Genomic DNA, 23793 nt, shown 5'->3' with positions numbered 1-23793 from the left:
CAGAATGGTCATAATTTCAGAAGCTTAAGTTTACCTTTCTTAGCTAGACTCTTCAAAAATAGCAAATTAGTGGTTAAAAAGGGGAAAAGCATAGAAAGAATTAAAATATTCAGACACCTTCAAACATTTTACATGAACATTTATATAAGTTGTTGACATAGTAATAAATTATCCTTACTGTTCTCTACTAAGCCTATGGTAGCAGTTTTTAGTGTTGCTTTATATATTTGAAAGTATTGAACTGAATATTAATATCATGTGGTTTAGACTTTGTAATAATTTCTGTTGACCTTTCTTGTTAAAATTAATAAGTATTCTGGCTCAACACAACTCCATACCTATAATTTATTGAAAAACAAAATTATATTTACACATACTATTTTTCAAATTGCTTTTTCTTACTAATTTTCTTGTTTTCACAAAAACGAATAAACCCTCTCATACAAAATCTCTACCCTTTTAAAAAGCAAATCATTTTTGAAAAAAATCATGATTTATATAACAGCCTTCTTCAAAAACACACAGAAGCACAAGATAAACAGTTCACCAATATCTTGATAAATTGACCAAAACTACAGGAGAAATAAAGCAAATAACCCAATCCACAAATGGGTAGAAGACCTAAATAGACATTTCTCCAAAGAAGACATGCAGGTGGCTAACAAGCACATGAAAAGATGCTCAGCATCACTAATCATTAGAGAAATGCAAGTCAAAGCCACAATGAGGTATCACCTCACACTGGTCAGAATGACCATCATCAAAAAATCTAGAAACAATAAATGCTGAAGAGGGTGTGGAGAAAAGGGAACGCTCCTGCACTGTTGGTGGGAATGTAAGCTGGTACAGCCACTATGGAAAACAGTTTGGAGGTTCCTTAAAAAACTGAAAATAGAACTACCATATGACCCAGCAATCCCACTCCTGTGCGTATACCCAGAGGAAACCATAATCCAAAAAGAAACATATAATGTTCATTGCAGCACTATTTATAACAGCCAGGACATGGAAGCAACCTAAATGCCCATCAGCAGATGAATGGATAAAGAAGATGTGGCACATACATACAATGGAATATTACTCAGCCATAAAAAGGAATGAAATTGAGCTATTTGTAATGAGGTGGATAGACCTAGAGTCTGTCATACAGCGTGAAGTAAGCCAGAAAGAGAAAAACAGATACCATAAGCTAACTCATATATATGGAATCTAAAAAAATGGTACTGATGAACCCAGTGACAGAGCAAGAATAAAGATGCAGATGTAGAGAACAGACTTGAGGACATGGGGCGGAGGGGAACGGGAAGCTGGGACAAAGTGAGAGAGTAGCATTGACATATTTACACTACCAAATGTAAAATATATTGATAGCTAGTGGGAAGTTGCTACATAACATAGGGAGATAAACTCGATGATGGGTGATGACTTAGAGGGCCAGGATAGGGACAGTGGGAGGGGGTCGCGGGAGGGAGGGGATATGGGGATGTATGTATAAATACAGCTGATTCACTTTGGTGTACCTCAAAAAAATGGCATAACAGTGTAAAGCAATTATATTCCAATGAAGAGCTTTAAAAGAAAACTACAGGAGAAAAGGCTATAGGTAGTATTACTTGAGGAAAATACTTTTCCTCCTTGATCTCATAAAATGAACTGAGAGCAGAGGACAAATAAAAAGTCAGGGGTTCAAAGACTTCTCTAGACATTGCTTTAAGATTATCATTAAAGAAGTAGCCAGAGTCTTTAGTTTTATGAATTCTGGGGCAGTGGTTCTCAACTGTGACTGTGCATTTAAGTCATCCATGAAACTTAAAAAAGAGAGGGATATGCAGCCTTCTGATAGAGTGATGTGTCTATATTTAGACCATTTGATTTTGGGGGGTTTTGATGCAGTGTCTGTAATAGCAAAACGAGGTGAGATGATCCGAATTTCCATCAGGAAGGATTAAAGTAATTAAAGTGTGTTTATACTTTGGAATGACATCTGTTAGGATACATTTGGCTATAAGCAGCAGAATACCCAGTTAACAGTGGCTCCAGCTGTCAAGATAATTAAGTGCTCAGGTACTTTCTGTACTTCTGCTTTGCCGTGTTCAATGTGTTAACTTTGGGGCCTCAAGTTTGTCATGTCATAGTCGCAACATGGCTGCTACAGCTCCAGCGATCATGTTCTTGGACAACTGTGCTAACGCAAAAGACTCTCAAGCAGTTTTTACTTTTATCAGGAAGTAAAATCTCTCCCCTCCCCCCAGATTCCCCACATACTTACTTTTAGCTTATTAATTAAAACAGGGTGACATGTCCTTAGAATTAGAATACTGTGACTTTCTAATCCCAGTCATAATTCACACCTTGGTGCTGGGAGAGGGTCCTGCCCATCTTGATTTCCATTCACTCCCTGAACAAATTCAAGAGTTTAGCTAACCGGGAAGAAAGGAAAAGGGGGAGATGGGAATTTGGGGAGGCAAGAGACAGTGCCTGCCATTCGCGTTATATGTAGTCATTGAAAAGAATGGGGCATGCCTACACGTCATTGATTGTGTACCCTAGAAATGTTACCTCGAAAGGAAAAACAAACCTCTAAAACCGAACTTGTTGGCCCCCCTAATGGAGAAGCCACTGACCATCATTGAGTAAGTCCATGAGTATACTCATCTTGAAGGGAGCAAAACAGAGCTGAGTGTTTGAAAGCCACTCCATCACCTAGCAACACCTGTAGATCTGGACACTATCATAGTTTCACAAATGAAGGGGTGTTTATTTCTCTGTGTAAGACATAGGGAATGTCTGTCCCAATCAGCAGAGCAGCCCCATGGGTCTCTGTTCCAGCTACTTTGGACATTAAGCACTGGTCTCTTGAGCTGTGCCCCGGGGCCCCCAGGTAACTTTTGTGGGTAAGACATAGCCAATATCTTGTCGTATCATGGCAGATGTCCTCTCTACATGGTGAAAAACATCCACCCGTTTACACATAATGTAGTTGAAAAAGAAAAGGCAAAAGAAAGCAAAACAGGAAATTAAATCAAAAGAGAGAGAAGTCTTAAGAGTCTGTGGAGATAGCAAAGTGGTAAAACTGGTTTCCCTTAGGGGTTGGGATTTGGCAAGGAAAAGAGAAGGAAGGAGACTTTCCCTTTTATTTTATAAACTTTAAAAAAATTTTTTCACAGTGAACACTTATTACTTTGGTACTTCGGAATAAAAATATGTTAAGTAGCCTGAGCTCAATTCCAGGCCTATTTAATCAGAAATATCCAGGGATCAGGGCCTGGGCAAGTACATTTAATAAAATCTACAGAGATGATTCTGATATACAGCCAGGTTTGAGAGCCACAGATTACATTTACTCTCCCAAGAAATACTTTGTTTTGAGGATAAAATGTTTATATACTTTCTGTATTCATTCAGTTCAGTAATAAGACTGATTTTTTTGGGGGGGCGGGGGACAACAGTGCATCAAAAACCAGAGATTGTAAGTAGGATGTGTGTAATTAATGGCATATCTCATGTTGACATCCCATCGTATCCAGTACTTCAGATTTGATGTTTCAGTTTCTAGTTTGAGGAATTTCCGTAAGCACCATTGTAGGGGTATAGAATCTTTGTGAAACTGCCCTGTAGGAAACAGGGAAAGCTTTCCCTTCTTCAGAAAAACGTATCTGTAGGTTTTTAATTTTGTCTTTTTGAAATTTTTACACTTTATTTTCAAAGAGATAGATTTAAGTGGTAGAGATCAGAAAATAGCAATTACGATGAGTGAAGTTTGGCTTCTAAAATTTTTCGAAAGTATCTGGTTAACTATTGATCAGTAGAATATATTTCATATCTAACTGCTGTGGTTAGAATTTTTTAATTAGGGTTAAATTTTTTTCTGAAGTAAATATTCTCTGGTTTAAGATCAGCAAAATTAAAAGCCTTAAGATTTATAACAAATGTGTAGAAACTAGTACCATATACTTCATAATTTGCAAATATAATTTGAAGCAACTAGTTCTCATTTATTCAACAGATGCCTTTCTGTAATATTGTAATAAAAGTATTGATCAAAGTTACCCAAAATAAATTAATGCGAAATCTTTGTTCTCTTTTATTTTGAATGAAGTTTTATGTTATGTATTTCCATAAAGCATACTAAAATCTGCTGTTTAAGTTATAGCTATAAAACATTAGCTCATTTTACATTGCTTTGCTCATTTCTGTCTTTAAAGTGCCATGTAATTTTCATGCTGAATAAAGGCTGACAATTTGATGCAATCTACTAATTTATTAATTTATAAAAAGAACAAAATAAGTAAGTTTTGATGCTGCATTGCATGATATCAAAGGCTTCTTGCTTATAATTTATGTTACTGTCTTGAGCATGAATCCAAAGATTTTTAGATAGCCTTAATGTTATTTTGGTGTGCTTTCAAAATTAGGAATATAAGATATCTAAACTAAGTACTGTATCTTGAACACTAAATTGCATGATAATGTCTTTTTGCATATGCTTAAATTTTCTTGAATATAAAGGTTAATCATATATTCTAAAAAGAAAAATGTTACTTTGGAATTCTTTCAAGGTAAAGTATATTATGGTATAAAATATTTAAGTGTATCTTATTTAAGCCTGAGAGGTTTGAAAGTGTGCTTAGATTTTAAATGTATAACTATTATATTACTGTGGTACTGCATTAATTTTAAATGTTGCATTTCTTCATAAATTTCATCCTTAAATGAAATGTGAGTCAAATTATAGTCAGATTAACATATGGGAGCTCTTTTTGACACAGTGAACTTTCGAAGTAGGTATTTCAGAGCATAAGCTACAGTGTTGTGAACTGACTGGCTTCTTACTAACCTAAGTGCACACTTAACTGGAGGACAGGATCCAGGGCCACTGCTGGCCCATATGGTGCCTGTGTACAAATCAGAAAATCATGCCCGTTTTCTATGAGTAGACATGGATGCGTACCAGGGCAGATGGCTTGGTGAGCAGTTCATTCACTGGGTAGATTAGTCCTCACCTGGCCACTGGCCAAATAATAGCTTTGACAGTATCAGTCATTATTCCACATGTAACAATAGTCTTTTCCTAATGTTCCCATATGAGTTGTAACAAGTTGCCACCAGAGACAAGGTAGTCATGTGGATCCCTCTGCTGGGTCTGGGACTAAGATTTAACCTGGGAAGAGTGGGTAGGTGCCTCGTCTATTTTAAGAACCATCTAGCTGGGAAGAAAATGATTATCACTTTATACATCAGGGTTCACAAACACATTTTTATTGCCTTTTACCCTTTTATGATTTTTTTTTCTGGGTTGTCTTTAATATTCATTTCGTCCTGATTTTCTATGCATAAAATGGTGAGAAATCACATGGTAAAATTTTGGTCCTCCTACTCCACAAATAAGGCTTAGCCGTTGCTGTGACTTTCTCCTGCAGTTTTCACGGTTGCAGGGTTTATTTGAGCTGTAAATCACGAGTGCTACTGCCATCTAGAGGTGTAGGGAGTTGCATTGCCTGCGGTCAGAGTGTTGCCGTTCACCATGACTCCAAAACGTATGAAATGACCTCTGAAATCTTAGGCTTATGTAGAAATTAATAAGTAGAATTCATACCACTTTTAATATGCAAAGTCACTTCATTGGAAATACGTTCAAACAGATTGAACGTGTGTGAGTTGTATCCTTTCTCATCGGTGCTTGAGCCTCTCCACAAAGGCACGTGCTAACCTTTACAACTAATCCTGATGTACAGCTTTGCCCCAAACCCTTCCAGACAGCTGTCATCCACCCTAAGCTCACCACAGTCTGTGACTGTTTCCTGCTGCTGCCCTCTGACCGCTCCTGTTTTCCAATTCCTCCTTCCTTATTTTGCATCTCTGGTGATTCTCAACCCTTTCTCTTTCTCAGGTGCCTTGCTTGGTCAGACGTGTCAGGCAGCCTGTATCTGCCTTCCATCAATCAAAAGAAAGTCTTTTCCCATTTATAAAAACTCACTTTAAAGTTTTCCCTTTCCATTAGCTTTCCTGGCCACAGAAACTGTTTTATTTGTGTATAAACACAGCATCTTATTTAATGGAATACATTGGACAACTTTTTATCTGGTTCCCTTAAGTTCCCTTTAGCCTCAGACTTCTAGAATAGGATTGAGTTATCTAGTTTCAAGTTTATAGTTTCCTGTATATGAGAAGAGAAAGAGATCAAGTAAAAATTTGGTTTCAACAAAGGTGTATATGAACACATATACAGATGCATGTATTTTGTGCTTTTATTCTTTAAAAGGGGCTGTAAGTATTTTAAAACATGCAGAAGCAGCGTGGCCATATTAAGGGTGATTTGTCTGTTTTCAAAAAGAGGGACCAATCCGTTTTCCATAGTGAAAGAAAAGCACCTGTCATTATTATAAGGCTGTAACTAGAGGATTGTGAGGGGTATGTGATTTTTAAAAAGCTTAAAAATTTGCAAGTCCTTTGAATTAAATGAAAATTCAAAAATCCTTTTTTTAACATAAGAATTCTAAATTATAAACTGATAAATCTTCTAAAGAGTAATTTTTTAATCCTCGGGTAATCTTAGCTCGCTTCCACGGAGCACTTACCACGTGGCAGGGGCTGTTCTGAGTGAGCGGCATGTAGTGACCCCCTTCCGTCTGAGGCACCTGGCGAGGTGCTGACGGCAGCAGGTGGCAGAGCGAGGATTTTAACTCAGAGCCCACAGCCTTAACTGCTCAGCTTTGCTTTCTGCTGTCTTGGTTTTTATTTCATATCATGAGTTTTTATTGCAAACCAGCACAGGTATTTGTTTTTTTAAATGTGGGCTGCAGTGTTCTATAGAGAATCTACACGCATAATACCACTAAAACAGTCTATTTTTAGAGCAATTACTGAAAACAGAATAAAAGTAGCAACACCTAAAAATTAGTTGTCTGATGTAAAACATTTTAAGTGGACACTTTGTTAAGACAATTATTTTGCTATTGTTAATATCTTTGAAATGCTTTTCTCATTAGATAGGCAATATGTGAAACATGCCTTGTGTTTATTCTTCTTTGCATACCATTCTGTGGCATAGATTTCCTTGCTGAAACAGAATCTGGAGATGCAGCTTTCCCAGTCTCAGACCTCTTTGCAGCAACTACAAGCCCAGTTTACACAAGAACGACAACGACTTACACAAGAGCTTGAAGAGTTAGAGGAACAGCATCAACAAAGACATAAGTCTTTAAAAGAAGCACATGTCCTTGCATTTCAAACTATGGAAGAAGAAAAGGAAAAGGAACAAAGAGTAAGTTTGAAGTGACACATGTTCACATGTAATCCAACAGCCTAATAATTGTTAGCCTTCTAATTCTAAAGAATTCATTTTTGCTCCAAAAATTATGTATTGCTTTATTTCAGTGTGTTTTCTAGGCTATGACTTCTTGTTGGGGGGGGGGGGGGGGGGTGGGGAGGATGGGATCACAGTAATTAAACATAGACACTAATTATACACTATGCAGACTTTATTTTTTAGATTTTGTATTTTTATCTATTTTTTTTGTTTTGTTTGTTTTCTTCAGATCTTTATTGCAGTATAATTGCTTTACAATGTTGTACCAGTTTCTGCTGTACAACAGAGTTAATTAGCTGTATTTATACATATATCCCCATATCCCCTCTCTCTTGAACCTCCTTCCCACCCTCCCTATCCCACCGCTCTAGGTCATCACCAAGCATCAAGTTGATCTCCCTGTGCTATGCAGCAGCTTCCCACTAGCCACCTATTTTACATTTGGTAGTGTATATATGTCAGTGCTATTCTCTCACTTCATCCCAGCTTCCCCTCCCTGTCCCCTGCCGTGTCCTCAAGTTCATTCTCTACATCTGCATCTTTATTCTTGCCCTGCCACTAGGTTCATCAGTACCGTTTTTTTAGACTCCATATATATGCATTAGGACACAGTATCTGTTTTTCTCTTTCTGACTTACTTCACTCTGTATGACAGTCTGAGTCCATCCACCTCACTACAAATAACTCAATTTCGTTCCTTTTTATGGCTGAGTAATATTCCATTGTATATATGTACTACATCTTCTTTATCCATTCATCTGTTGATGGACATTTAGGTTGCTTCCATGTCCTATTGTAAATAGTGCTGCAGTGAACATTATGGTACATGGATCATTTTGAATTATGGTTTTCTCAGGGTATGTGCCCGGTAGTGGGATTGCTGGGTCATATGGTAACTCTATTTTTAGTTTTGCAAGGAACCTCCAAACTGTCCTCCATAGTGGCTGTATGAATTTACATTCCCACCAGCAGTGCAGGAGGGTTCCCTTTTCTCCACACCCTCTCCAGCATTTGTTGTTTCTGCATTTTTGATGATGGCCATTCTGACTGGTGTGAGGTGATACCTCATTGTGGTTTTGACTTGCATTTCTCTGATGATGAGTGATATTGAGCATCTTTTCATGTGTTTGTTGGCCATCTGTATGGCAGACAAATTTTATTTCTGTTTCCCATGATAATTCCAAGTTCATGATGAAACTAATACATCCTCTGGTTTGTCATATGTTAGCAGTGATTAAATAAATTTAGTTGTAACTGCTGTAATCACTTAATACTATCTTAAACTTATAATAGTCTTTCATCAAATTTTTAACTTTTCTCTTTCAGTCTGGATCTCCAAAGACACATGTACCCAAAGAATTTGTATTTTTTAATCTCACTTTTTTCCCCCTCACACCTTTTCTTATGTACAGAATTCACAATGAAATAAAATGCAAGACATTTTAAAATAGTACAGTTTCCTATATACAGCATCAACAGGTATATGAAAAGTAATGATACAAATAAATCACTCAGATAAGATTTAAATCAAATAGATACATTATTGGTTTAATTATATGCCAGAATCTCCCCATTTCCGTTTTTTTGGTTCTGTGTTAAAATGTGAGTTGACATAGTCATGGTGTGATTAATTTGGGTTTAGTTCATTTCTTAACACTATTTTTCAATTTCTTCTAGGGAACTTATGCATAAAGATTGGATAGAAAAACAGTATTACTAACAATGATTTTTCACCATATATAGTTATTATAGATACACATTTTTAATCCTTTATTTGGGTATAGATACTATTTTTTAAAATGGTATGTTACTTAAAAATTATTAGAACAAAAAAGTCATATTCTTTTAAAAACTAACTTGCCCATACAATAAGTTGTAGTCTATAGATCTTGTCCAGAAAATCAAGGAAGGTCTTTGGTTAAAAATTCGACCTGCTCACATTACTAAATAATCTATTCATTGGATTCCATTTGTGAATTGTGATAACCCATAAGCTTTCATATCAGTATTTTAATTTTACACATTCAGTTTTTTCAAAACTGTAATCATTTTCCAAAAGAAATCAGAAGTGGCAATTTTATTGTCCGTCATTAGGTAGCCAAGCTACCTGAGTCATGGTGTCTATGCTGGAAGTCCTTTATTTTAGCTATATTCAAAGGAACTGTTGACTTAAAAACATATATATATGCACAATGTGAGCATTGCGAGTTAAGTTTTATTCGGGCCAAAATGAGGACTGCAGCCCAGGAAGCAGCATCTCAGCTCTGAGAAATGGCTCCAAGGAGGCGAGGGGAGGAGCCAGGGTATATAGGAGTTTTGCAACAAAGGACAGGTAGTGCGGAACTTCAAGGGATTATTGTTAATTAAAGGAAACCAGATATCTCAAGTTAAGGAATTTAGCGCTTTTCTGTGTATGGGAAGGACAAGCTTTGGGCTCACTGAAATCATTCCTTTGATACTCACCTTAGCTGTCTGGGGCCTGCATGTTCACATCCTGAGTTTCCTCAGAGTTCACCACAGGGAGTGACTTGCAGTCTAGGGGCAGGTATTGTTTTCGGCTAGGGCTGCAATCCTCGATGACAGTGACATCCTTTGTTTATTGATATGGCAGGAAATATTCCATTCATAAATACTCCATTCATCAGAACCTATGCTTTGTGTTTCAGAAAGAACATAAGTAGTCAAATAATATTTTTAGAAGCAGCATTTTAGAGTAGTGATTGAAGAAACACAGCGCTAGTTACAATGTGGTACCTTTCTCAGAAACCTTTCATGTTATAGGTTATACTAAGAAAAATCCTTCCTGGCACAGATCAGGCCTCTAAACTTGAAGTACCATGAGGGCTGTTTTTTTTTCTCTTGTGGCCACATATCTTCTCTTCGTCTTGGCCACATGTAGTCTGTTCTCTCTGGCTAGGCTTTTAAAACTAATCACATAAAAGGGCTTAGTTCACTTTTCTTTCCTCTCAGAGTTTTTGCTTCTGTTCATAAATGCAGGAGCAAAGAATGACTGTAGAAAATAGCTATAAAAATGGTGTTAAAGTTGGAGTTGTGAAAGCCCTTATCTCTCTTTTCCTAATCAGAAGGAGATCTTTTCTGATCTGCCCTCCTCCACCTCTTTCCTAAGTCTAAGTCTGCACACACAGAGGAATTATTCATTAATTTTAGGTGGTTTATGTCTATTAGCAGCTTTAGAAGATAGCTTTATTTGAAAACTGCCATAGGTAAAGGGTCTGTTTCACAACTCAAAGTGATATATTGACTCCACCTGATTTCATAATGATTATTCCACTGAAGTGAACCTATTAATTTATTTTCTAATGATGATCCTCATATCTAATTTTCTTAAAAATGAATTTGACTTGTTTTCCTTAAATAATAACTAAGTTTTAGTATTTTTTTCTATTTTGTTTGCATTTCTCTTCCTGTATTCTAGCATCACAATTTGAATATATTTCTCTCATTCTAGGCTCTTGAAAATCATTTACAACAGAAACATTCCGCAGAGCTTCAGTCATTAAAACAGGCACACAGAGAGTCAATGGAGGGCTTCCGGCTAGAAATGGAACAGGAACTTCAGACGCTTCGGTTTGAATTAGAAGATGAAGGAAAGGCTATGCTTGGTATTTTGAAAAGATTGTAAACCCGTCATATTTATTTTTACATCTTTCTAACTTTAAAATTCAACGAGAAATCATAAAGTTTTCCTCTTAATTTTTGAAACAGCAAAATGAATATCTAAGTGTTGTTCATATTTTATTTGAAGTCACTGGATGAAGGAGCAGGTATGGTGGAGTAGAATGGATAGAACACAGACAGAAAAGTGAGGTCCCCTCAGCGTTCCCCGTACTCTGTCTGTGTAAGCAACACCAGCGGTGCTTCCACTTGTCATTAAGGGACTGAGTGGAGTCAGCACATTCAGGCTTCCCACTCTCCAGTGACTGAGAGGAATAGATAAGCATGGAGCCACATGTCTTTAGACCAGATCATCATACTGATTTTTTTCCACTTAAGGATTTTGTTTTAATGAAAAAAGTCATGTTTAGGTCTTTTTGTTTGGATATTTTTCAGATGTTTTATTAATTAGGATTTTTATCTTTGAGCTGTTAAAATCACTGTAGTTTTTATGGGAGATCATTTGAGTTTGGAAGAAAAACTGAATATGTATTTAAAGGGTTTTTTGTTTGTTTTTCAGTGTTATTCAATAACTTTTTTATTCCTTTCATCTCATTTTCCTTCTGTTTGTGTTTTTTCCAAATTCTCTTAATGTTTTTAATGTCTTTTGTCACACTTCAGTGGCACGCTCTTTTCCAAGTAAGAATTGAGAACAAAGAAAACCAAAGTGTTGTGAATATTTGGGGCCTTTAAAGGGAAAACCAGTTGACCCAGTTCATCATCTCTACTATTGCTGGGAGTTCTAGGCCAAGTCCTTATAGCTTTTAGACTGTGTTACTATAACAGTTCCTTTGCGAAAGCGTCCCTAGTTTCCCTCTCCTAGGAAATTTGGGTTCTTACACCACCCTGCTTTCATTATAAGTGAAACATTATATTCCATTATAATGTTCATCTCTGATATCCCACTAATTCCTTGACATGATGCCTTTCCCTCTAGCCTGTGCAGTTATTAGAACAGGGTCATATTCTGTTCTATAGTACTATAGTACGTGGCATTCAAACATATGGACTGTATGAAATAATCTACAATTCAGATAAAAATGATGACTTCCAAATCACTAAGAACATTCACCAACAGTGCATAACATCTTTGAGGGATATTGTGGAAGAATTCTTACCTGGGTGGGAAGTTGCCTGCTAAATATGTGCTATATTACCATTCAGCTCTAAAATTCATTATTCTACTAGTGACTGAGAAGAGTTTTAAAAATTTCCTCTCCATTAGCACCTTACTTGCAAGCTGAAAGTATATATAGAAATACCTTGATCCATTTGAGCAATTTAAAATATTCTTATCCTCATCAAAGCTGGATGACCTCTAAATTTATAATATTTTATGATAGTATGTAGTATTTGAGGCGCACACAATTCTATGATATTTTAATGGGAATATATGTATCCTAATTTTAAAAAACAATACTCTATAACTTTTATAATGTTTATCTAAAATACTAATATTTTAAAAATACGCTGTCTCTTTTTTTTCCTTGGATTCCAGCTTCTTTACGCTCAGAACTAAACCATCAACATGCCGCTGAAATTGATTTGTTACGGCATAATCATCATCAAGAATTGGCAGCCGCTAAAATGGAATTAGAGAGAAGCATAGATATCAGCAGAAGACAGGTAAAGGACATTCTGTTTTGTGATGACTTCTTAAATAAAGGTGAATAGATTTAAATCTTCACAATTTTCTGAAAATTATTTTGTAATAACTAGTATTTTCACTAGTAATTATTTACTATCTATATTAAAGAGTTTTATTACCTATATTAAAGGAAAATAGGTAATTCGACTTTAGCATAATGGTCAGTTTATTTTATGACCTTTTAATTGAAGATTTTGAATTTTATTTGCATCTTGAGTGAACAATGAAATGCAAATAATACAAAGAGTGAAAACCGTATACGATAAAACAGCAGTGTCTAGTAGAACTTTTCACAATGAGGGAGCTCTTCTATATCTGTGCTATCCACTGTGGTAGTCACTAGCCAGATATGTCTAGTGTGACCAAGGACTTGCATTTTTAATTAATTTTTATTTAATGTCAGTTAAATTTGAACTTAAACAGCCATATCAGATAGCACAGCTATAGAAATAGCAGGTCCTCAGGAAGAAAAAAAGGTAATTTATATTTCCATATCACTAGCACAGCTACTACTCACACTTTTAAAATTTTGCTCATTAGTCAAGTGTATTTTTTTTTAATAAATTTATTTTTTGGTTGCGTTGGGTCTTCATTGCTGTGAGCAGGCTTTCTCTAGTTGCGGCGAGCAGGGGCTACTCTTTGTTGTGTTGCGTGGGCTTCCCATTGCGGTGGCTTCTCTTGTTGCAGAGCAGGGGATCTATACTCGTGGACTTCAGGAGTTGTGGCTCGCAGGCTCTAGAGCACAGGCTCAGTAGTTGTGGCACACAGGCTTAGTTGCTCCATGGCATGTGGGATATTCCCTGACCAGGGATCGAACCCGTGTCCCCTGCATTGGCAGGCAGATTCTTAACCACTGCACCACCAGGGAAGTCCCCAAGTGTTCTTTAATTAGATAGTTTGTGATCCCGAATGTATGTCTGGATGAATGAATTTCTCGGTATAGTACAATGAAGGCTATTCTGTTTATCTCATAGTTTATTACTAATGACTTTCACTTTGTTAATCTTCAAATATATTAAATGATCAGCTTAAATTTTTCTTCATTACTAGAAAGTTTTAAATGAGCCACCTTATAACCATGGAGGGAAGTTATATTCTCTCCAACTAGGCTGCTGCTGAAATTGCCAATGTCTAGGCCTGCAGAATTTGCCAAAAACAGTGACTTCTAGAAAAATAGAAGGGAGCTTATCTGTCAGACAGGATAACTGCTAGACCAGCATGAAGCAGACAAAGTCTTCTACGCAATGGTATTGTGTGTGTGTTGGGAGGGCCTCCATAGAGGCAGGCCCTTTTTAAATCAAAGGACAATGGCACCAGCATTTTACTGCAAGACTATGTAACTTATTGACTACGGAAGAGCCTGTGTTCTAATGTCAGTTCTACCATTGAGTATAAATCATCCTTGGACAGATCATCTCTTGGGTGTTGGTTTCTTCATCAGTGAAATGAGGGAGATGTGCTCATATGGCCTTTTGGGTCCCTGGTGGCCCTGAAGTATTGAAGCTGCACCCATATATACACTTCTTATATCTTGACACATGAACACAGAGAAGGCCTTGAGGGTCCTTATTTCAGCAGTTTGCTTTTTTTTTTTTTTTTCATTCAAAATTAATCACAAGGCTGGATACCTGAAAGAATCTTCCATTAAAAATAGTTTGAGAGCTAGAAAGTAATATTCCAGTTAACAGGTTATGACCCTAGGACAGTGACATGATTAAATAGAAATGGCTTGAATCTTATGGATGCATTGATCTAGATTCAGTGTTGATTCAGAAGTCTATACAAATCTAATTTCAAAATTAAAAAATATCCGTCTTGAGTTTTGTTTTCTTTCCGTGTCCATAAAATGAAGAGCTTTTCCTGCTCACCAGTTTTTCATACAACAGACAAGTAAATCTCATGGCACTCGCCAGAAATGTTTACACTTGAGGAACTTCACAGCAAACTGGCCTCTTTTGATAGGCAGACAGCGACCCCTCATTTAACATGAAGCTGTTCATCAATCGGTGACATCCATAGCTTCATTAGTATTCATCAACCTACAGGATGCTGGTAAGATTGTCAGGTTTTAACCAAGTCATTTTCCAGCAAACATTCTCCCATGTGTTTTGGAACCTTCCTTCATATCTTAGCCCCTCCACATAAGAGCTCCGTTACATCGAAAGCCATTGTTCCTAGGCTGAGGAGTCCGCTCCCAAGCCCCGATGTAAAAGCCAGCAGTTTGCTTTTCAAGCAGTGTCAGATTTACTAATTTGACATTCCAATATGTCATTTTCTTTTCCTTAAACACAGAAAGTAAATATATAGAAAACTTTAAAAAACTACTTGTATTTTTCAGAGTAAGGAGCACATGTGTAGAATAACAGATCTACAAGACGAAGTAAGACACAGAGAGCATCACATCTCAGACTTGGATAAGGAGGTACAGCACCTTCATGAAAATATAAATGCCCTAACCAAAGAATTGGAATTTAAGGGAAAAGAAATTCTCAGAATACGAAGTGAATCCAACCAACAGATGAGGTATGCCATTAATTAGCACAGAAGGAATTTGCAGTGTTACCTTAAAAACTATTGCAGTGGTATTTAGCAATTATGTCTATTTTTATGACTAGATAATCTAGTAAGATATTGAAGACAGCTTTTTACTTCATTTGTTGACTATGTTATAATTTGAGTGTAGAAGAAATGTTTATATTTTGAATGATGTATATGCATTCACTAACTTTGGAAATTGTATGCAATTAACTAAAATCTTTTAAAAATGTTATTTTAAAAAGCATTAAAGGAGACAACTTTAACAAGCTAGAAGATTTAGAGGAAAGTAAGTACTTACTTTTAGGCTGTTTCCACTAATTTTCTATATATTATACCTAAAACCATTTCAAATCTGGTAGAATATAGAAAGTTTTGAAAGTTTGACTTCAGAATAACGTTTTCTTAACTGAAAATAAATTAAACAGGTTGCATGAACAAGACTTAAACAAGAGACTTGAAAAAGAGCTGGATGTCATGACAGCAGACCACCTCAGAGAGAAAAATATCATGCGGGCAGATTTTAATAAGACTAACGAGCTACTCAAGGAAATAAATGCAGCTTTACAAGTGTCGTAAGTCACATTATATTAAAGAAAATTCATATGTGGAGAATAAACTGAGGAGCACTGTGTCTAACCTCAGATTAGCTAGTCTTTTGAATCTAAATGATACTTTAAGAAGAAAACTTAAGTGCTGTATTACAGATGGTAACTGCAATATGATATATTCTTTAATTAGAAGAAGGCAGTTGAATGATTATGTTTTATTAGCTGCTGCTGCTATGGTTCTACTAGGACAATACTTGTCCAAAGACTGTCCCTCAGGATCATGAACTATGATGCTATGGTGAAAACCGAAAGATATCCATTATATAATGCTAAGTAAAAAGAGTATATTGTGACCAATGGGATTTTTATGATCCTATATATACACACATAATACATATTTTACAAAAATATCAAAAGATCTTAAATAAAATTTCAATTGTAGTGATTCCCTCTAAGGACTGGATTAGGAGGTACTGGAGATGGAGAAGAGCAAAAATTTCCTTTTATTTTATATACTCTACTTCCTACACATTTTTTGAATTCCCACAACAAGCATTTGATTGTTTTATGATTTTAAAAATCAATAAAGGTAAAACATCACAGAGTTACTGCTCATACATAGTAGCTCCAATATCATTAAAGCCCAAAGTTCTAATTATTGCTTTATGTTTTGAAAAGTATTCAGTAGCCCCTCTCTTTCCTACACACTTACTTATAAACTTCTGTAGCCAACGCACCTGGCATTCACTCCATCTCTGTGGCCTAAACTGTGGTCCAATTTAAGTTATCTCAGAAATAATTTAAGCTGCTGCAAATGGTTTGTTCACCTTCATTCTCTCCTCTTCCAATCAATTGAAAAGGCTTCATAAAAATATATAAATATCTCTACATACTTCATAAAAAAATATAAATATCTCTACATACTTCAGTAAAGTCAAAATAATGACTTAATCCCATCACCCTTCAGTCTCAAAGTCAGACTGCCTTATCCCACAGCCACCCATATTCCCTGTCTGCTACCTTTGTGTCAACCACACTGACCCTCTCAGTTTCCTTCTAAGAGTCTCCTGCGTTGTCCTCTACAGTCTAGAATAAGCTTCTGTGTCATTCCTACCTATTACCTTCCTCCAATCTAAAAATCGTCTTGCGTTTCATCCATTTAAGCAGCTAAGCCTCATAGTAAATATATTACATGTGTACCGCATATGCCCTCCTCTACTTCAGCTGAAACAGAAAACAGACCCTCCCCACCCCAGTCGTTGGCATTCACTTCAGAGGCCTCTGAGCTGAGGTGCTCTTTCTAATGGACATATACAGAATTTTCACATCAGTAGGCACTCAGTGAATACTTAAAAAATAAAATTTTTGAGGATTCTCTATAATATTCACCACTTCATAAAGTTAACCTTGAAAATGGTAAAGAAACTCATGAGATGACTTCCCCAGTCACAGTGATTTTTGGTGTTCGTGGTTATTGGAGGTAATTTTTAAATCCTTTTTAGCTGCAGTAAGAGCTTGGATACCTGCCGAGTAGAAAAGCTCATAACCTCAGGCATTTTGCAGAAATGAGTTACAATAAACCCCAGTGCCTGGGCTTTCCCTTCTCCTGACCTCAGTGTTATTTATCAGGCAGAGGCTGAAATTCTGGTATCACCCACTTCATACTCTGAGAAAACATGCTCACAGAAAGAATAACCTCTCTTTTTCTGTGTGTCCTGCCTGCTTAGAAATGTTAATTTACAAAGAGTAAAGGTGATATCTTTGTTTTTACTTTATTCTGGTTTGTTTGTTTTTTGGCTGCGTTGGGTCTTCGTTGTGGTGCACGGGCTTCTCGTTGCAGTGGCTTCTCTTGCTGTGGAGCACAGGCTCAAGGTGCATGGGCTTCAGTAGTTGCAGCACACAGGCTCAGTAGTTGTGGCTCTCGGGCTCTAGAGTGCAGCCTCAGTAGTTGTGGCACATGGGCATGTGGGTTCTTCCTGGACCAGGGATCAAACCCATGTCTCCTGCATTGGCAGGTGGATTCTTAACCACTGCACCACCAGGGAAGTCCCTGTTCTGTTTTTTATGGTTTTGCACATTATGAATTTTCATTAGATAGTAAATAATTTAGTTTTTAATATCCATTTTTAATTAAAGAATTAGTATTACTCATAAGTCAAATATTTTATCTGCTTTTCTAGATCTGCCATTTGTTTTCTACTTCAACTAGGTCTATGCTAACCAACCATATTTCTTTATTCACCTGCTGTCATCATGTAATTAGCCTCTAGTTTTAGGTATCTACTTATTTCATTAAAAACAAACACATATACAAATGTATTTAGACTAGCCGTGTCTAATAGATTTTTCTGTAATAACAAAAATGTCCTATATCTGCTCTGTCTGCTACAGTAGCTGCTAGCTACAAAGGCTGTTGAGCACTTGAACAGTGGCTGGTGCAACCAAGAAACTGAATTTTTAACTTCATTTAATTTTAATTAATTTAAATGTAAATAGGCACATATGGGCTAGTGGCTTCCATATTGAAAAGTTTTAGACAGTTGGATATTCTGGCCTGTATCCTCAAATGCAGCCTGCAGGGATCTGCTGAATGGTTTGGATTTAGGCAGGGGTGGAAAACAGAGAGCATCCATTCCAGTTTAAGGAACTGGGGAGAACAACTTTTGAACTATTCTCAGCCTGTTTCAGTGAACTAAGGGGACCCTACTAAAGTTCCTAATCAACTGCATGCTGACTTTAAAGCTTCAAAATCAGAAAAGCCCTATGGATTCTTGGCAGTGGGTGTGGTGGAGGGGCTTGGAGAAACGTGGCTCAGCCTGCCCGTTGAAGCCTGGAGCTGGGGGGCCTCTGGAGCAGCTGGACATTTTTTGCTTCTGTCCCTGCCCCAAACCCTGTTGGACTCCAGGGAAATGAAATGGGGACAAAAATTTAAAGGATGGAATGGGGACTTCCATGGTGGTCTAGTGGTTAAGACTCTACACTTCCTCTGCAGGAGGCACGGGTTCCATCCCTGGTCAGGGAACCAAGACCCTGCAAGCTGCTGGGTGCGGCCAAAAAAAAAAAAAAGAAAAAAAGGGAGGAAACGTACCCTCTAAACATTGTTGAAATGGTAGTAAGAGTTGTGTATCTCTTACAGAATGATTACTAGAAATCCTCGTCTAGTGCTGGGCATTAAAGTGTACTTAGATTTTCAGATATTCTATAGAAATTGTTTTATTTTCTTGAGTAGTATAGTATCTTACTAAAAACATTGTATCTAAGAAATATGGCATGGTTTTTGTTTTAGAAACAAATGAGAGAATGGGCTGTTTTAAAAACTTTGTTTAAGCTGAATGTAAATATACAGAGAACTTGGAGTCATGGCAGGTCTTTATTATGCAAAAAAGGTGGTTTGGTTCAGAGATTATTATTGTCTGGTTTATTTTACCTTAAATTCTTACTGTACTGACCCAAAAGATAATTTCTTCTTGTGGGAAACATAGGTCAGTAATACCTAATTAAAAAGAAGCTCTCCATCACACGAGAATTACTTATTTTTTAAAAGTTGAGTTTTTTTTTTAATCTATAATACACTAATAGTTTTTTGTTATTGTTGTTTGATTTTTAAATTGCCATACAGGTTATTTTCATAATCTTTGTGAAGTACGGATGTAGTCATTCTATTGTCACAAGTCTGAGTCTGTGCCTATAATTTATGGGAAAAGAAAAGTTTGACGTCAAACTGCTTTCCTTAAGGCTGTAGGAAAAGGATAATATGATAGAATTCTTTCATCTTATACAATTAAAATTCTAAAATACACACGTTACAAATAATACTGTTTGGCTCTAAAAATCTCAAATTGCTGACTTTTTTTTTTTGTCATTTATTTTAAAAGCATGGAAGGACTATCAACTTGGGAACTTTTTTATACAGTTTTTTAGCCATTCATATTTTTGGTTTGTGTTGTCCATGAGCCATAGACACTGACCTATATATTCTCAAAGCCAAAAAAAAAAAAATCAGGGCATGCGTGACTGTGGAGAATCCAACAGTGACTCTAATTGGTAATTTTATATGTCCTACTTGTCGGTTCTTCCTTTGTATTACTGCTAATGGGAATCTGTATTTTGAGTAAAAGTCTGTATGTACTTGTATGGTTCTCTCAAGGCAGTGTTTCCCAGGCTTTAATCCTTCCTATACAGCCTTTGGGAATCTGGTCATTTCTGGCTACCTATGATATTAATTTTCTTAATATTTTTATTTGACTCTTTAACTTTTCCTATTAAATTTTAAACTCTGGAATAAAAGCATTATCACTACTGAAAAATTTTATCCATTATTCTAAATAGAAGCTAAGCTATAATTATAGAAATGTAACTTCTGTGAAAATACAAGTGTTGTTAGATCCTGGCTAGCACTGATGCTCAAGGCCTGAGTGTTGTGAAACAGTGTAATAAGCATATATGTTATGAAGACCAGTCAAGATACACAGAGCCAAACAGACTTTCTCCTCGTGATCAGAAAGATTAAAGGAGAACAAACTACACTGTCTCCTGTATCACTAGTCGTTCACACCTGGTGTCTGGGAAGCAGCTGGCTTAAGAGAGCTGCGTGGGGCAGCTGAAGAAAGGGAATATGTTGACGGGTGTTGGCGTGAATGGATATCTGAAGAGTACCAAGTGTGTCTCCCATCAGGATTTTGAAAGACTCGTAATTCCTGAAATATGTTTGCAAGTTAAATCTACATTAATTAGTTGTTCTCTCCTTTAATGCTTTCCCATTTGTGTTTATGCAGCTGTTTCTTCAACTTAATTATTTTTTTTCCCTTTAATATCCAGGTATCTTTAAAAAAATTTTTTGGTGCTGTAATGATATTTTGTAGAGAAGATTAACTGATAATAACTTTGCAGGTAAAGAATGCTGAAACTAAACAAAAACATACACTGGAATTTAAGGTCAGGGACCTTTGTTATGCAAAAAGGTGGTTCAGGGATTGTAACTGTTTTCAACTTACTTTACCTTTACTTCTCATTGTACTAGAACAGAAAGATATAATAGTTTTTTTTTTAACTTTACAAATGAAGTACATGTATTTATACCCCAAGAAGATGATTTCTGATTTTTCCATGCTTAAAAGCAACATTCAACATGATTCTAAGACATAATCGTTTTAAAAAGGCTTTAAATTGAGTTTTTTAGCGACCATTTACTACCAAGTATTTTTGTTCAGCTGCAGGAAATAGTTCAAAAATCTTGTACCTTGTTTTTACTGAAAAAGAAAGTACTCCAGTGACATCTTGTGGCTACTCCAGTATGAAACACAAATGCCTTTTCCCCGTTCCTCAAGCTTCTCAAAACTGTTGCCCATAAGATATATATAAATGTTTGCCCATACGTCATGATAAAGTGCAAGATTGCTTTGCCCAGTGAATTGTCACAGAAGCACAAAAGTGAAAACAACGAAACCTAGCCTCACACTGAACTGACGAAGTCCCAACGGATCCTGAGATAATTACTCCCTAACCCCACACTTGCTCTCCCTCATACGTCCCTGCTTCCCACATCAGAACTTTCGCCATGGGGCTGAGTAGGGAGCCAAAAATGTTACCTCCAAGTCTTTGGCTTGAGCTGAGTTAATGGAATTTACTAGAAGTACTAAAATGCGCAGATTCTGGTACCCCTCTGGAATTGTGGGGCGGGAGTAGATCACTGATTCCTAGAGGATTGATCATCTAGAAGTTACTCAGTAGTTGTTAACTGAATAAATGTTATGTGAATCTTCATTAACCATAATTTTATTGAGCTAAAGTTTATTCCTTATATTTTGAAAACAAGTTTTAAAATTCCCCTAATTATGTTATTTTCTAAAATTGAAAGTGCCTTTTTTTTTTTTTTAAACTAAACCAGCAGTTTCCATTTGCATCCTCCCCACTCTGCCCTGTCTTATGTACTTAGACTCTGCAGGGCCCATGGTACCTCCACTTATAAAAAATGGCATCTATTCTAGAGTCTTCAGTGGCATTTAGTTCTGTTACCTTCTCATTTCATTCAGGGCAGAATAGGCCTAGAAGGAAATATAATTCTTCTTTTATCCGATGAACCATTTTTTTTGTCAGTTTATATATTCTGTATTATTAACTGATACACAGAATTTGTAAACTGCATTTCCCATAAACCAGGAAAGAATGATGTCATCTGTGTGTGCTTTGTTCCCCTTTCATCTGTATCTTCTGTCCTTTTTATATATGTTACCTTATGTCATCACACAATATCATATGTGTGGTAAGTGCTCCTAACAGTAAGCTACATTTACAGCATCAAGCCTGCATTTCTAGGTTAGTATTATTCAGTATATTATTTCTTCTACAAAGCATACCTCACCTCATTCCCGTACAAACTTAAATGACTTAAAAATGAGTGAATTCTTCCAAAGGTAATCTGCAAAGCCTTTTAATAACATCAGCTACACTTGAAGAGCCTTTCATAACACTACCTCTTAAGGCAATCATGTCATTATGCTTACAAGTTTTAACGAAAAAAGTTTGATTTTAAGTTTTTGTGTGTTCATCTGAACCAATTTCAAAAACATAGGCATTACAAAAGAATATCCATATCATATCAATGAAAGGTTTTCTTGTTTTTAGACTAGAAGAGATGGAAGAAAAATATCTAATGAGAGAATCAAAACCAGAAGATTTACAGATGATTGCAGAATTAAAAACCATGCTTACAGAAAGAGATCAGATCATAAAGAAACTAATGGTAAGTTGTTTTGGTTTGGGGGATAGGGGGTTGTGGTGTAACCATGTTGGTAATCGATAGACTGTGATTGGGAAAACATAGGAAAATACTTATAAGTAATGCTAAACAGAACTTAAAAGTACAAAATATATATATTGTGATTGTATTTCTTATCCTCATTCATAAACATTTTAATAAACATTCAACGTAATTTTAAATTTGGTATTACAATAAGGAGATTGTGTCTTTTTTCAGAATTTTTAAGAAGAAATACTTTTTAATACATATTGAATGTTTAATAATGTCATTGCCAATGTACAGTTAATATACTATTGAAGTGTGTGTGTGTGTATTGTACGTGTAGAATTAGAATTGGATAGGAAAGAACAGTCAACACATACATGCACTAGCCTGCATAGCACACTTCCAGTTAGTCACTTTCACTTCCTAAAGCGTGTTCCACTAAAGCCTGATCCATAGGCATACTTCATGGAAAAAGTTTTCTCAGGGTTCTAGCCTAAGAAAAGCTACAGGCTCTCTTTTGAGAGTCTCAGTGCACACTGAGGTGTCAGTGGCTCTCAGAAGTCCATCAAGGAAGAAAATACAGATTTAACAATAAATACACTGCCTTCATTAAAGTCATTATTCCTAAAGAATAAAAAATACAAAAATGTTTTAAAATTCATAAAACATTTCAGTCTTCTAAAATTATATGACCTGATCAATAATTAAAATATTGCTTTTTACTGCCACTGACAAATAAAAATCACAGTAAAACTAGAAACAGAACGCTGATCATTCTGTTTGCTCGTTGATCTCTTCCTACAAACTCTGGACATTAGCATGCAAAGAGAGCCTAAGAGCATTTAATTTTGAAGTTCTTTTTCATTACCGTATTTCTTTTAGCATTTAGGAAAGCCACCCTGTTGTATGGGACTAGAAGTTCCTGCCATAAGCAACAGGTAGCTGATTGGGGTTCATAGATGGAGCCCAGGAGCAGGTACTGGAAGGACAGAATATGTGCTGTTTTATGCCACTAACCACCCAGTTTTCCAAGCTTTGTGCACATGAGCACAGGCATCATAGCTTGCTCTGTTTCTATTGGATAGCAGTAGGTTCATGAAAAATTACCTTACATTCCACATAGGAAATTAGCAAATGTATTAGTATGTTTCATCTGTGGTAGAAATAGCTGTTGATTTTCCATTTCTAGCCAGGGGGTGACCTACTCTTTTCACTACACCCTGATTCTGTGGACCGTGAGGCACATGGGCTGAGATTAATGATGCAAGTGATAGGCAGTGGTAAGTAGGAGGGGGTTAAGAATCTCATTCTGCTAGAGCACAGCCCTGCC

At 36.3% G+C, this 23793-nt stretch overlaps 1 protein-coding gene across 6 annotated transcripts in view; it reads left to right on the top strand.

Annotated features, from left to right (window-relative positions):
* FAM184A (family with sequence similarity 184 member A) overlaps positions 1-23793 on the top strand; it is a 112231-nt gene that overhangs the window by 76590 nt on the left and 11848 nt on the right. For 4 of the 6 annotated variants that reach the window (XR_009054342.1, XM_057739345.1, XM_057739346.1 and 1 more), the window contains exons 10-15: positions 7052-7264; positions 10779-10932; positions 12483-12610; positions 14971-15155; positions 15596-15742; positions 22343-22460. Coding sequence is in view for 4 of the 6 variants with exons in the window: in XM_057739345.1 (XP_057595328.1) it covers positions 7052-7264; positions 10779-10932; positions 12483-12610; positions 14971-15155; positions 15596-15742; positions 22343-22460 (945 nt within the window). In the remaining 2 variants the exon portion in view is untranslated. Of the gene's footprint in view, positions 1-7051; positions 7265-10778; positions 10933-12482; positions 12611-14970; positions 15156-15595; positions 15743-22342; positions 22461-23652; positions 23744-23793 lie in introns of all 6 variants that reach the window. The other 2 variants (XR_009054343.1, XM_057739347.1) reach the window with 2 other exon arrangements.

The sequence above is a fragment of the Hippopotamus amphibius genome, chromosome 6 (genome assembly GCF_030028045.1).
Source record: "Hippopotamus amphibius kiboko isolate mHipAmp2 chromosome 6, mHipAmp2.hap2, whole genome shotgun sequence".
In the NCBI taxonomy this organism is placed as follows: domain Eukaryota; kingdom Metazoa; phylum Chordata; class Mammalia; order Artiodactyla; family Hippopotamidae; genus Hippopotamus; species Hippopotamus amphibius.
This window is presented reverse-complemented; position numbering and strand designations above follow the sequence as displayed.